Genomic DNA, 14,973 nt, shown 5'->3' on the forward strand with positions numbered 1-14,973 from the left:
TATTTAAACATAAAAGTGCGTATATAATATTTTAAGTGTATATATATTTAAAACTTATTACGATACTGTTTATATCGTTATTAATTTTTATTACATACAAGACTGTATACATACACGCAGAAATATCTCATTATTGTCCTAAGAAAAGCAATTACCCAATTTTAGTTTTCCTCTTTTAAATAACGGTTATTTTTATACGTAATATTTTCTTGATAATAATCTTAAAATACAGTTATTTATTTGAATCAAACATTACTTAAAATAAATTTCTGTACATGCAGAAAAATATGTACTGTAAATGACTTATTTTAAATATATACTTATATGTTCATGTATCCGCAAATTTATCATATAATTTCAGCATCAAATTTATTCAAAATGTATAATGAATTTTGGTAGTTTTATTTTTAATAAAAAAATTAAGTTAAAACAAAAATTTGATTTTACTTACACGGAGAGAGAATTTTCTCTTAAAATTTATTTTCAAAATCTGGTAATTGTGGAATAACGTCTCGGGGAATTTTACTGTACTGTTTAGTAACATTTACTAAAAATAATAAAATTTACTATACTTTTACTAAAATTTACTAAAATTATAGTAAATTTTACTACACAGTATAGTAAAATTTCTCGAGGTCACATATTATTCCACAATTACCAGATTTTGAGGGTAAATTTTAAGAGAAAATTTTCTCCGTGTATTATTCTGACTTTTCTTTGATAAAATTTTACAACATTTTTTGAAAGAATATAAATTCTTTTTGAGAGTATACGATAATGAATTTCTTTAAATTTGTAACGAGCATATTTTAACTCTATGAGGTTATCACATTTTCAAAAAATTACGAGTCACGCTGAGGTAATGTTATATATTTCGTTATAACTTTCACATAAATTATTCCTATTAAAAAAGAAGCCATCAAAACGCCAGACTTCAAGAAATTCGCCTATTTATGTAAAAATATGAAAGAGATAATAAATTTCGAAAATACTGACTTTTAAAAATAAGTTACACTTGAAAATGACAGACCTCGTAAAGTTTATTACGCAAAAATTATCCCTATATAATAACCTAAGGTTAAGACAATCGTAAAGAAAATATTTTGTTAAAAATAATTGTTCTTGCTAAAAAAAAAAAAGTAATCGTTTTTTTTTTAGCAGTGGAATTGACATCTTTCCGCATAAAGAATATGGTCGATCTATCATAATAATATTTATATCCGTTCTCCGACACATAACAATATTTATATCCGTTTAACGGATTAGCAATAAAACTGGGAAACAGGTGAAGGACGTCGCGTAGGAAATGAGTGAAAATCTCTGAAAGTACGCTGCTCGCTATAAAAAGATTTTACGAACGTGCGTGCACCCACAATGCCACTTGTGGCAGCGTAAACTCGTTTTGGTAATTTTCCTCTATCTCTCGGTGTGGAAGTTGTTTAAGCAGAGAAGGCTGAAAGTCGTTTTACACGATAATAATTTGTGATAGTAATGCCGCGTCGTCGAAAGAGACAATACGCTTGTTAAAGGACATAAATCACTTGCATCTACAGTGATCTTGTCAAATTTGAATTATGAATGGCGTGTAGGTATTTATATAACAGACGTCCGTATATTCAACCGCGATATTCTGTGAATGTAATCTTGGAGTAAAGTAAAAAAAAAAAAAGGAATTCTATCGCGAATGATAGATCGTCTAGAATGGGTTTATAGGCGAGACACGCGCGCTCTCGGTTATAAGGACACAAGGACGCGGCGCACGTACACATAGGCCCGATGCGTACGTATAGGTCTGATACGTACGCAGGACGACACGCGTGAGTACACGCGTGTGTGCGTGTGTCGCTCGCGGCGCGGACAGGAAGCATAAATTTCGTCGTGAACTCCAAACACAGCTAGCGAGAGAACACAATGTGCGTGCGTGCGTGCGTGCGATGTTTCCTACACTCCTAGCTTCGTAAAAATAAAGGATCTGCGAGCCTGCGAGCCGACACTCGCGAAGTCTGAAGGAATAAAATTTTATTCGTTGTCGTTCGTAAAAGTTCAAGTCCTTCCTTCTGACCACGTATATAGTTTGTGATAGAACGTAAAAGAAGTCACTTCTGTTATCGATTTTACAATAAATTATACATCTAGTGGACTTTGAAGCTTGGAAGTACGCAGGAAAAAAATTCAAATTAATGTGATCATTGTTTCATATATAAGCAACGATATATAATTTTCTTCGAAGAATTTGAAAATCTTGAATTTTAAAATATCATAGTCTTATTTCAATACTACAAGTGTTATTTTAAGAATATCATATAAATGTTTTGATCATTTTCCCGTAGGAAAAAATTATGCAAAAATTACTGGACATAATGTTTTCTGAAGGCAAAAATCTTTGTACAAAAATCTACAGTAAAAGCTACAGAAATTCATGCACAAAGGTATGCAATTTTTTGTGCAGTAATTTTTGCATAATTTTTTCCACGGGTTATTCTAAGAAAATTATAATCTTCGATTTGAACATGTATTATTTTCTTCTATTCAACATTTTTTCCTTTCCATTCAAGAAAATTATTCTCAAATAACAAGATCATTATTTTCTTGGTTAAACTATATAAAATTTTAAAATAAATCTTCATTTAAGTTCAATCTTTTTGATTTAACGCAATATAATCTTATTTCAAGATTCCGTTTTAAAACTAAAGATATTGTCAAGACAAGAATATTCTTTTTTTCTGTGCAGTTTTCATCATTTTCTAAAAATGTGAGATAAAGATTTTTTAAGATAAAAATTTTATTGAATTATTGCGCAATCGCTTTACGCGCTTAAATTAGTAATTATATCCAAGTTTCCTTAAGTATACAGCCAAACTATTGCATAAAGTTAAAAAGATTTACTTTTTAATTTTAATAAATTCTAATTGATATTCTCTTTCTCTCTCTGTTCTTTGTTACTTAAAGGATGCTAGAGACAGGAATGTGTTTGACCGATTAAACGCAATAATTTTGTCAAAAGAATTCATCCTATTGCTTTTGTAGATTTGGAAATCCTCCAGAATGAAAGTACATGCACTATTAGTACGGATTGTGAAGTTCATGCCAAGAACGGAAAAAAGTTTTATACTTCTACCATTACGGTACAATACTTTTACCATTTCTTAGTCAAGTGCGACGTGTGGAACTGTCACGTCACGACGCGTCGTAATAATATTTGCTTGATATAAAAGTTCCGCAATTTGTACTCACGAAATTCGACATTCCAGACACGTAGATGGTAGGAACAAACAGTGTCGAGTTCCTGAAGTTAGACTTTGATGCCTCATTGAGACGAAAAACGTTTTACGAAAATTTAGGTGTACATGTGAAAAGTTGATAAGTAGAGCAACGTAAAAACTTTTTTTTTGTTCTCGGTATTGAGGCCAATTTACAGACTTTAGATTTCTAGAAAAGAATTTTCCTTAGGAAGAGACTTGAATTACTTTAGATTAATCTTTTACATATCTTAAATAACCTAAAAATTTCTTCAGGAAACTTTTAGATTCGTAAGGTAATTTTGAAAACTTTAACTTCATTTAAAGTAATTTTTCCTAAGGGTTCTAAATTCATGAAAGAAATACATTTTAAATCTTGTCAATAATACTAAAGATTCTACATTATCGACTTTAGTTAAGTTTGACCGTCGCTTCAGCATTCCATTAAATATTCTTAAATTTCTAGTAATTTCTTATAAACATTTTACTGGAAGAGACAAAACTTAAAGTCAAGGTGAACTCCCCGTTACTTAAAATTGAATTAAGCACAAGGTCTATAAATTCGTAAAGTGTAGAAGTCGGTTCTGCGGGTGTCGCGTCGCAGTTGACGATGCCGGTGAAAAGGACAGAAAACAAGGACGGTAAAATTCGCCTTAATTAAAGCGGCATAATTGGGACAGATAGTGCCGCGTCCCCCATCTCGCGCCGGAGCCTTTGTGTTTTTTTCTCATCTTCGTCCCGTTCGAGGGAGGGGGGGGGGGACGGAGTAAAAACAATCCTGTTCAAAGTGTGCAATGCAACGTGAATTCGCGCTTAATCGCGCGCAAATTTTTGCCGGCTTTTCGCACGGACGTAAAGAGAAAAAAGTTGGATCGAGAAAACTTTGATGCGCGGTTTCCACTTCACAATTTAAACTTCGGAAGTTAAATTAAATTTCTCGCTCGTTTGTGGTTGATTTCACTTTTTCACGGTTCGACTTCAATGAAATGAATTTGCGGCCACCGACGGCCGCGAATCGAAAGTTTCTCTCTCGCTCGTGTTGCAATCGCGAATTTTCGAGTTTCGCGCGGGCGCACGACGAAAAGAGTCGCCTCTATCTCCCGAAACGGGATTCGGATTTTTAGAAAGTACACTTTGCAAGACATCGGATAAGACTCGGCTGTAATCCCCTCGAGGGGAGGCATTGACCTTTCGAACTCTTTTTCTCGCGCTGAAATTCTCGGGCGAGCATATATTGTTCTCTTCGACAGATGCGTGCTTTATCGCTTTTCCCCGCCACGAGACGAGACATTACCACACTGGCCTCTGCCATTTTAGCGACGGAAGCCGTAGATCTTCAACGAGATTGCTATATCGCTATAATAAATATAAATATCTTGTTAAGAATATTTTGTTATGAATTTATCCTTTTATCTTTACATTTGTTTATTTTTATGTACATTATTTTTTTTTTTTTTTATATCATAATTCAGTTTATATATTTTTTATTAAGTTTTTATTTATACACAGAAAAAAATGTAATATAGCCAATAACATATCTTATTGAATATATTACATTTTTTTTCAGTGTCTGTAATTGCCTTGGTAGAGGATGAATTTTAATTGTTGATATAAAAATAATAATAACAATAATAATTTTTGTTGTTCTGTTTTAAGTTGAACTTTCAGGGAGCTTCATATGTTTTTCGTTGACTTTTACAATGACGAATGTCACGAAAAATTCCGAGACATTATGCCGATTGATTGTGTCGCACGTAAAATACACAGTATACGTGAGGGAATATGTTTATTCTACGTATAAATCTATTTCATCTTAATCCTTTCAGCTCCTGCTAATAAATCAAGCGAATATCCGCTTTGTTTGCCGTAGCAAATTTTAAACAATTCCAATTTATTTCTTCTTCCTTCTTTTTAACTCCTTTTTATACCACGAAAATTATTATATATTTAATTCTAAAAATCATTCTTTTCCAAATTCTGCTGTTCCATGTATTTACTTAATTATAATACATATAATATTTCCGAAATATTATTTTGGAGCTGATAAACAGTTTTAATTTATATATGTTTTTCGTCGTTTAAAAACTTTAAGGATATTCCGACGGATGTTTAAGATTCTGAGAGGCACCAAACTGCTTCTTCCAGCGAGGACAAAGTCTTCTCCATTGGAATTGTCGATTTTTACATATTCATTTTTTGGTAGAGATCTCTAAAACAGACAGCAGACGGAAATTTGCCGTAGCCCACATCCGCGCTTTTTACACGGGAGGGACAAAAAGATGTGGTCGCCGTCGTAAATTGACGCTCGTAAAACCGTTCGACTTTAATGCGGCTTTCATGGGGTTTCGTCGTGTAGTCCAATTTGCCTCCTCCGCAGGAGGAGAACATTGTTATTTTCTCTTGATTCTGTTTCAAGTTCGGTATACATACAAATTTCAGTTATCGAAATTTATCGAGGGTGTTTTAGAATAAATGGTAAGGAGAACTTTCTATTAAATCTGCATAAAAATATGAGTAAGAAAGCGAATATTTATCAGCTCCAATATATATTTTAGAAATATAAAATCGATTTTTTATATATAGCTTCTGAGTATCATTTTAGAAGGATATAAATAATTTTTTTTTTAAATATCCTTTTAAGAATAATTTTTTACGTATATTTATTTTTCATCTTTAAATCCTTTTTTATTACTTAATTTTTATTTTTAACTTCCTTGATGTTAATATTTTTAATTAAAAAAATAATCTTCTCTCCCTAAATCGCATAAATTTATAAATTCCGTATAATAGACGTGAAACACGTAACGATACTCTTGGATTGCGCGTCAATCGGTTCACTAACCTCCGCCGTCTGAAATATATGGTCGGGTTCCGCGTTCTATATATCGCGATATGTAATTATCCTGAAGTCTGCACTCGAGACCGCAGGCGTTACACGCGGTACGATCATGTCGGAATTAGGCCGCCCACGTTCGCTCGTCGTCGACACGTCGAAAAAGCGCTATAAAAGCTTTCGGTGGCCAGATGGGCACCGGTTGCGCAAGCTCTCTTGTTCTCTCTCCTTGTTCTCCTTCTCTACCTCTTTTCCTTCTTTATTTTTTTGTCGCGATATGTCTTCCTGTTTTTGCCAGAAATGCAAAAACATTTTGGTTTCTGCGCGCCGACAATACGCATATTATCATAAGAAGAAATAATATTTTATGTAATGCGAAATATTTTGTATGACAAAAAAAAAACACAAATGGAATATTTTTATTTGTGAATTCAAAAGAGAAGTATACTATCGTTTAAAATTTTTTGCTTACTCTGTTTTGTGGGTATCTCTTTTTTTTATGCTTTATATTATTCTATTATATTTTCTTTATATGCATACGTAAAATGTAATATTTTTAACCATCAAGATTATTATTAAACTCAACATGTAGAAAAAAATTATAAACAAAGATCAAAATTCTTCACTCTCCTTAAAAATTCTTATTATTTAATTAAGAAAGACAAAGCGGAGAAATAATTTGAGCGATAGTAGAAGAGAAAGAGATAATTTTACATCGTATACGGAATTTGAAGTTAAAAATGTGAAACACATATGTTCTTTCGAGAGAATCTTCCCTCACCCTAATCTTCCTCTTTCTTTCTTTCTCTGAGGAAAGATTAATTACCATCTACTCAATATATACATATGTAAGGGGAAAGATGCTGGGATCAAGATCAAGCAATGTGTGCAGAGATTCCAAGAATTAGATAGTGACTGCTTCTTAGAAACGACCCAAAATACAACGCATGTAAATATAAATATATATATATTGTACATATATACGGTTTTAATTAAATATATTAATATAACATGGAAAACTTTATTAATCATATAAAAATTTTGCTTATATTTTTAGATGCAATTTATCTAAAAGTTATTCTTTTTAATGTTGAGCAATGCTGTAAAAGGTTTTGATATTCTAGTATTCTCTAATTAGTTTGAGCGACATTATTTTATTTTAATTTTAAGATAATCCAATAAAAATTTTTTTTATATTAATATCTAATTAAATTTTCAGATTCTTTAACAAAATTTTTGTTTTGTCTAGTGTTTGGAATGGTCATCTTTTGTTCTTACTAAAAAAATTTATCTTTATAAAAAAATAAATTAAAATAAATAATACTAAAATATTATTTATACAAAAGAAAGTAACGAATTATGTATACAAATTTGATTGAAATAATGTCTATGTTATTTTAATTTTTTGCCTTTTTTGAAGAATCTTCTATTACATAATACATAATATAAACATTATGATAATCGTGAAGTTAATATGCCGAATTAAATTAAACGATATGTATATATATATTTATTCTTAATAGATAAAATATTTTTTAACTTTTTAATTTTTTCTCTCTTTCTCTCTTGATCTTTTTTTTTAAATTTGAGAATATAATTTTTTTTTACTTAAAGATATGTATTCTTGTCCTTTTGGTTTGAATAAATTTTGTGCACTGTGTTCGGGGAAAGATCTTGGATAGAGAAAATCGGTCGAATACCGGCGAGTCCGAATGTGCCATACGTCAAAATCAAACGATTTCTATTTATAAGTTTAACGGCGCGGTAAACCAGTGGCGGCTTCGATCAGACACCTGTTCTCATTCAAACAAACGCGAAAAGTCGGCCCGATTATTATTTCAAACTGCAACGCTGCCAGTAAACTGCCAGACACCGCCTCCTGCAAATTCGCGATTTTACTTGCCACTTGTATCGTCTTTCAGTCAAAAATTTGCGAATGTAAGGAAGAATGCTAGGATTTTTAACGTCGATTTAATTTAATTTTTCACTGAAGGTAATAATATTTTGTCAGAAGTATTATTTAACCTTTTTAAATTATTTTTATTAATAAAATTACTTTTATTATTTCTTTTTTTTCTATACATATCCAATACCTGCGTTATCTTTTTATATTTTATTTTTTTAAAAATAAATATATGTTAAGTGCAAGGAACAAAAATTATATATGTAGAAGAGTACGATATGCGAAATTAAAATATTCAATAAACTTATGTAATTACGAATATAAGGGAAAAAATATTTTTAAGATATAATTTTATAAAAATTAAGTGTTCGTGCTCTCCTTCAATTTTTAAATCAAAATGCAACAACTAAAATATCTGACTTGATTACCATTAAAAGCAAAAAGAGAAAGGGAAAACACAAAAGTGTGTTTGCTCAAGCTCTCTTTCGTTTCGAGCTCATCCCACGTTTGCCACCTCTTGGCACATATAGGTCACTGGGTGCCGAGAAGAACCCTTTGTCACGCGCGCGCATGTGGGCCCCGAAAGATCCCAAGCCTGAGGAAGTTGTTTCTTCTTTTTCGTTCTCTTCTTTTTGCTCGCGGGAGAGCAGAAGAAGCGGGCGGATGAGGAGGAGGAGTGAGAGGAGAAGGAGGAGGAGGAGGAGGAGGAGGAACTGAGTGGAAGGCCGAGCAGGAGGAGGAGTTGCAAGGGCATTAGGCCCCTCCGAATACGGAACGATAAAATTCTTACGAAATACCCGCATGTGCAGAGAGCGAAAGGGAAAAGAGGTCCTCCTCTGCGATTGAGCAACTCCGCTACTATAGCTGGATAATTTGGTGTCTCCAAAGTGAAAAGATTTAACCATCGAAAATACGTTTCCGCCATTGGTTATAAATATTTTCAAAATTTTTTATGTTCCTATTTTTTTCCCCTGTAAGATAAAGGAAGCGTCATCCTTTGTCTACGATTCTATTTTTCTCTCGAGGATAATAAATTCTTATTCAGAGGTGCTAATTTTTAATTAACATACAATATTTTAGTTTGTGCCGTTGTATTTTTAGTCCGCTCGTATATGATTTTAAATTAATGAACGTAAAAGCTTATAAAATCGTTTTACAATATCTCATATCAGTTGATGTTAACATTGAATTTGCCTGTTCACACAAGAGAAACATATGCGAGAAGAGCGAAATGACGTTCCGCGGGCGGAAGTTAAGAATTCTCTCTGAGAGGATTGTCAGCGAACGGGATGATGAGCCACGTCGCGAGATCTCGACGCGTTTGCGCTTCGGAGAAAATATGTATCTTAATGCTATCTTTAATGATTTATTCACGGAGATAAAACAGCGCCACGAGTGCCGGCGCGCGATTGAGAGGAATGTAGCGAATTGAGGTCGAAGCGAAGTGGAAGACGCGAGAAACGCGAGATGTAAGAGTGTCGAGAAGATGTTGAAGATGTTGAAGAGCGATATGTATGTATTAATTGAATCGCGTTACGTAATTCAACGAGATTTCGACAAGTACGTTTTCTATTTAAAAAAAAAAGTCGCAGTGTATACCGTTAAAAAAAATTATTTCTACGATCCGGGCAGACATATCGAGCGAGATACGTACCTTTGAAGTACTTTCCAATATAATTGCTTTACTCCAAATCTAAGTGTGTATTTTTGTGTGTTAAATCGTGTACTTACATTTTGTATGTACACGTTTGTACTTTTTACACATTTTACACGTGTAATTTAACGTTGACACGTTTAAGCGTATAAAAAGGTAAAATAACGCGTATACAATTGTGTAAAAAGTAGCTACGCGGTTTTTAATGTCGAGAAAATTGGACGCGACATATGGACGGAGTAAAACAAGACAACATATGTATAATCGATACGTACGTACAGTCCAACATATTTGCAGAACATATAAATTAGATTTAAATTTATTCTCTACCAATATATCTCTGTATGAGGTTTCTGTTCACGATTCATTATAGCTATCTGATAGGGTAATGTTAATCGATGATTTATAAGATGTGAGAGACCGTGAAAGTGACAGGGTGACGAGTTGTTAAATATGAAAGGTGATAGTAATTTGAAATAAATTCCTGGAGTCAAGTTGAACGCAACTGCACATAAAATATTTTTTCGATAAGCTTAGTAAAGCAACGAGTTTAGGAGAGTTTGGGACTTTCTTTTTATTAATATTTATATTTTCATATTTTATAATGTGTATATTATTTAATATATTTATATATTTTTTTATCGGGCATAATTTTACAATATATATATTAGATAATTATAGTTACTTATGTATTAATATTAATATTTAAGATGCATTTATTTAGAAATATTCTAGCTCTTTATTTTTGAATATCTAAACTTGCTGATAAGACACTACGATTTTTACGCACATTTCCGGCGTTACATAATTCTTTCATCAGTAGTCTACGCTTGTAAAAATATCGAAGTATAATGAATGCGCGATGTATCCGGCACGTGAAAAATGCACGAGAAAATTCATCGTGGGTGGGCCGAGCGGGAACTAAAAGGTTGTCAATCCTTGTCAAGAGTAATTTTGATAGACGCGTTCACACACTACAGATCGACTAAACGCAACCGGACAGACAATCTGTCCGTTTTTCAACGCCTAACCGCGGCTGAAAATGCGACGAAAGAGGAAACGGGATACGAAAACTCTTGAATTTGATCGAGAAGAAATAAAATGTAAACTTGATTAATAAGACACTTTGATTTTTTACGCATTTAAAAAAATATTACGGGATCTACACGAATAGTTCGCGCACGAGTAGTATAATAAATAGTATGAATAGGATAATTTTAAGTATAATAATTTATATTTGTATATTTTTGTATATGTTCGTCTGTATTAATATAATTTACATAATTTAAAATTTATAATTTTTATATAAATTATTATGATTCATGTGTATAAGAATATGTTATGAATATGGTTTATAATTTAATTTACGCATAAGCAAAAAGAAATCTATGTATTTGAAAAGAAAGAAAGACAAGCATGAAAGAGAGCTTTTCTTAGGTATTGTATTTTTGCTAATTATATAGAATAGGTACTTTTTCGAATTTTGACATTTTCTTGGTAACTTTCTTGGTAAATAGCTTTCTTGTGACGTTGACAACGATAATTAATCGGGGGAGCCCGAAGATTATGTAATTCTCCTAGATTTTTTCACAGAACAATTATAGACTTTGGTAAATGTGCACAATTAGGGCCTATACGAGAAATCAATTAAAAGGTAGTAGATTTTATGTATTTTTGCTCCCTGAATCTCTCTCTCCAAACTGTTGATAGAATTAGGAGGTCGCTTGTATTTTCTAAGATATCATTATGAAAATAACAAAAAACGGTAAATATACGTTTAACGTAGTTACACAACACACATACATTATTATTCTCAGAAAACGCGTGGGAGGAGCCCCTCCCCCTGCACCCTCTTCCCGTAATTTTTTCTAACTCTAACCCAACCAATTTTATGTCGCTATTTGAATAATGCGAAAACATTGGAAACGAACAGCGTGGTTCTTGTTTCGCGTGGAAAAATTGCAAATCCATGTGGTACAGTACAAGCGTGGACGTCGTTTAATCAAATACAATTGAATATTCGAGCTCGGCATTTTTCTGCCCTTTCATTGACTTTCTACACGAAGCAAACCCGACTCGGCATTTTTACTGTAATATCAATAAACTTGAACGTAAAGTAAACGACGTCCACACTTGTACTGTACCACATAGGTTTGTAACTTTCCATGCTAAACAATATCCACGCTGTTCGTTTCCAATGTTTTCGCATTATCTAAATAGCGACATAATATTGATTGGGATTAGAGTTAGAAAAAATTACGGGGAGGAAGTGCAGGGGGAGGAGCGGAGCCCCTGCCCACGCATTTTCTGAGAATATATTTTTTTTATATACAAAATTTTGTGTGGAAATTTTATGTGACATAGTTATTTCCCAACAAAGTACGCACCGTACTTTTGCGCATTTCTGTCCAGGGCACTTTTACCAACGGGATGGGTGCGGGAGGAGAGGCCAAAAGTTCCCCACTTGCATCCTCCGCGCGCGTGTGTGTGTGTGTGTGTGAAAAAAATCTAGGTAGATTACATAATTATGATTAAGATTAATCTTCGGGTTCCCCCGATTGATTATTATTGTCGGAGTCACAACAAAGCTATTCACCAAGAAAGTTACGAAAAAATATCAAAATTCGGAAAAGTACCTATTCTACATAATGGTAATATTTTTTGTATTTTTACTTGAATAAAATTAATAAACTTGAATTTGAAAACTTTTACACAAGAAATACTAACACTAAACGATCCATTCGGTCTATGTAAATTAAAGCTCATCTTTATCTAATTGTATTTTTTACATAAATGTACAATTGGTTAATATTCTTCTACTTTTGTTGAAAAATTAATGTTTAACATCAAATTACATTGTAGCAAGCAGACACGAAAGAATTGTGAAGAATATAAAAAGTTATGAACAAATGTTTTAACTTAATTATTTATTTAAGATTAGCACTATAAAAGTGAATTGTTAATTAAACAGAATTCGCGGAATTCTCACTGTCTAATGAGAGATTATCTTCCTGGGCGTATCTTGTTATTGGTAATTCATTTATACAGGTGCTGCCGAGTAGACTCGACCCGTAGGCGGGTGCATGTATCGATCACTGATAGATCACGAAGGTCGCGATCGTATCGATAAGAACCTGCAGTTTCTCTCGCGGCTATTGTCGACCTACAGTTTCTTTTACTGGGAAAGAAAGACAGAAATAAATATTTATATTTAAGTCAAATATTCATTATTTAATTTTAATATTTATATTATTTAATAAATAAAATATTAAGCAACTCTTATGAAATCAACAAATTAAACGTCACTAAACCAACGAATTCATTAGGTATCAATAGAAAAAAATATGTCTTTAATATCTCACAATGTTAAACAACGGACGACTCTACGGAATTTTTTTCAGCGCAAATATTAATTTAAGCCTGAATTTTACATTAATTAATGTTGCAAATAATATTTCGAAAAAAAAAACACAAGATTTGTATGGCATTATCCGTTTCCTCGAATTAATCCGTCTGGTATTATGTAAAATTGTTGTGAATTTTTTCGTCGGTGTAAATATGTTCAAATTCGTATAACAGAACTGATGAACGACGAATCCATTACTCTTTTTTATTGCAACTTTCTTTATATTATGACTTATTTTATACTCATTTTATTGGTTATTTTATATTCTGTTCACAGACATAAAATAATACTTTTAGACTAATAAATAAGTATTATATGCAGTTGTTGCAGATTTACTTAGCGATGGTTTTGTGTCATCATGATTGTGAAATGGTTTGCACGCATATGACGTGAATATTTTGATAAAATGGTCGAAATAGGAATCATTTTCCAGATAAGCGTATTATTCACTTTCGCGATAGTGTGCCAAACGAGAGCGCATAACTATTTTAAACAACGCAGTAATAAGCGTCAGTCTTTCTCCGGGAATTCCGGAGCACGAAACAAGCGATAGAGAGCGACATCCTCGTTCGTGGTTTTCGCAGGATAATTTATTTTAAGAATTCGCGCGGGCCTCCACGGATCTTGCCTTAATTATAGGTCACGCTCTCGAAGGCCCGAAAATTTTAGGCTCGTTCTCAGCCTTTATAAATACTTACACACGTGTTTCGTTTTAAGTGCGATTATTGTTTCAATCTTCAATCTTCGCTTTGTGCCGATGGTAATAAAGACAAATAAGAACCGAATTGCTTTTATTACTATTACATTCTGATTTTTCACTCGTCGAGCCAATATATTTTTTTTCCTGAGTTTATTTCTATCTTCTTTAATCTCTAATTTATTTTGCTTTTTTCCCTCTTCTTTAATATTTCACATAATTTATGAAAAATCTATTTTTAGAATCGAAAATTTTGAAAATGTTTAATTATATACTTAGAATGATTTCAGATTTAATTAATTTTATTTAAATTTATGTAAATATAATGGCACAAAAAGTGAACAATATAAACTATTGCTAATATATGTATATTTTAAGAAATTCTCACTCAATTTCATTTTCTTCAAACTTTAATTTTCTTCCAATGAAAAACTATGTAGTCAACTGACTAACTAAATTCCTTTATTAAGTTAAATAACTGCGACGTTTTGACCATGGAATTTCGTCCTTTTCATGTGATTAATTAATTACACAAATTAATTAATTGCGAGACTACAATCGTTAAAAAATCCTTGGCAGCGAATTTACAAACAATTCTAAAATTACAAAGGGCACAAATATAAAAAATATAAATCTATTAACTCAATTTTCTTCGACTTCGTTTTATCTCTTTCACTGAAAGGTCAATAAAACAAAGGCTGAGGCTACTTTTCCTTTCTACCTTTGAGACATTCAATTACGTTTAGCGTGTTTTTGGATTTAATTAGTTTCACGCGACGCCTTTTTATTCGTGTTTTCAGGTTAGATAAATGGTGTGAGCCCAGCGCAAGCCATGTACAATCTGAACGTGAACGTGAATCCCAGCCCGACCGGCGCCGCGGGTCTTCTCGGTGTCACGGCGGCGGCCGAGGTCACGCCAAGGACACCGGAAATTGTAAATTCGCTGATCGCCATGACCAATCCCTTCGAGGGCTACGGCAGCGGTAACGAGAAGAGCATGCGGGACCGTACGGACTCGACCAGCAGTGGTGAACCAAGTCCGCCAAGTGTCCAGCACACGTGTAGTCAGCTTATCAAGGAAGGTAAATAAAGATTGCATTATATCACCTCGTTACACCGCACGAGTACGAATATACATGTAAATTCGTATCCCAATGAGCGAGATTTTATGAAGGATTTCTTAAAATAAAATCGAGAAGCTAATTTTCTCTTAATAAATGACGGATAAAAACGAACGAAAG

At 32.8% G+C, this 14,973-nt stretch overlaps 1 protein-coding gene across 1 annotated transcript in view; it reads left to right on the forward strand.

Moving 5' to 3' along the window:
* LOC105830403 (activating transcription factor 3) overlaps positions 1-14,973 on the forward strand; it is a 30,682-nt gene that overhangs the window by 6,966 nt on the left and 8,743 nt on the right. The window contains exon 2 of the mRNA XM_036285399.1: positions 14,533-14,814. Coding sequence (XP_036141292.1) covers positions 14,565-14,814 — 250 coding nt within the window. The 5' untranslated portion in view covers positions 14,533-14,564. The remainder of the gene's footprint in view (positions 1-14,532; positions 14,815-14,973) is intronic.

The sequence above is a fragment of the Monomorium pharaonis genome, chromosome 4 (genome assembly GCF_013373865.1).
Source record: "Monomorium pharaonis isolate MP-MQ-018 chromosome 4, ASM1337386v2, whole genome shotgun sequence".
Lineage (NCBI taxonomy): Eukaryota > Metazoa > Arthropoda > Insecta > Hymenoptera > Formicidae > Monomorium > Monomorium pharaonis.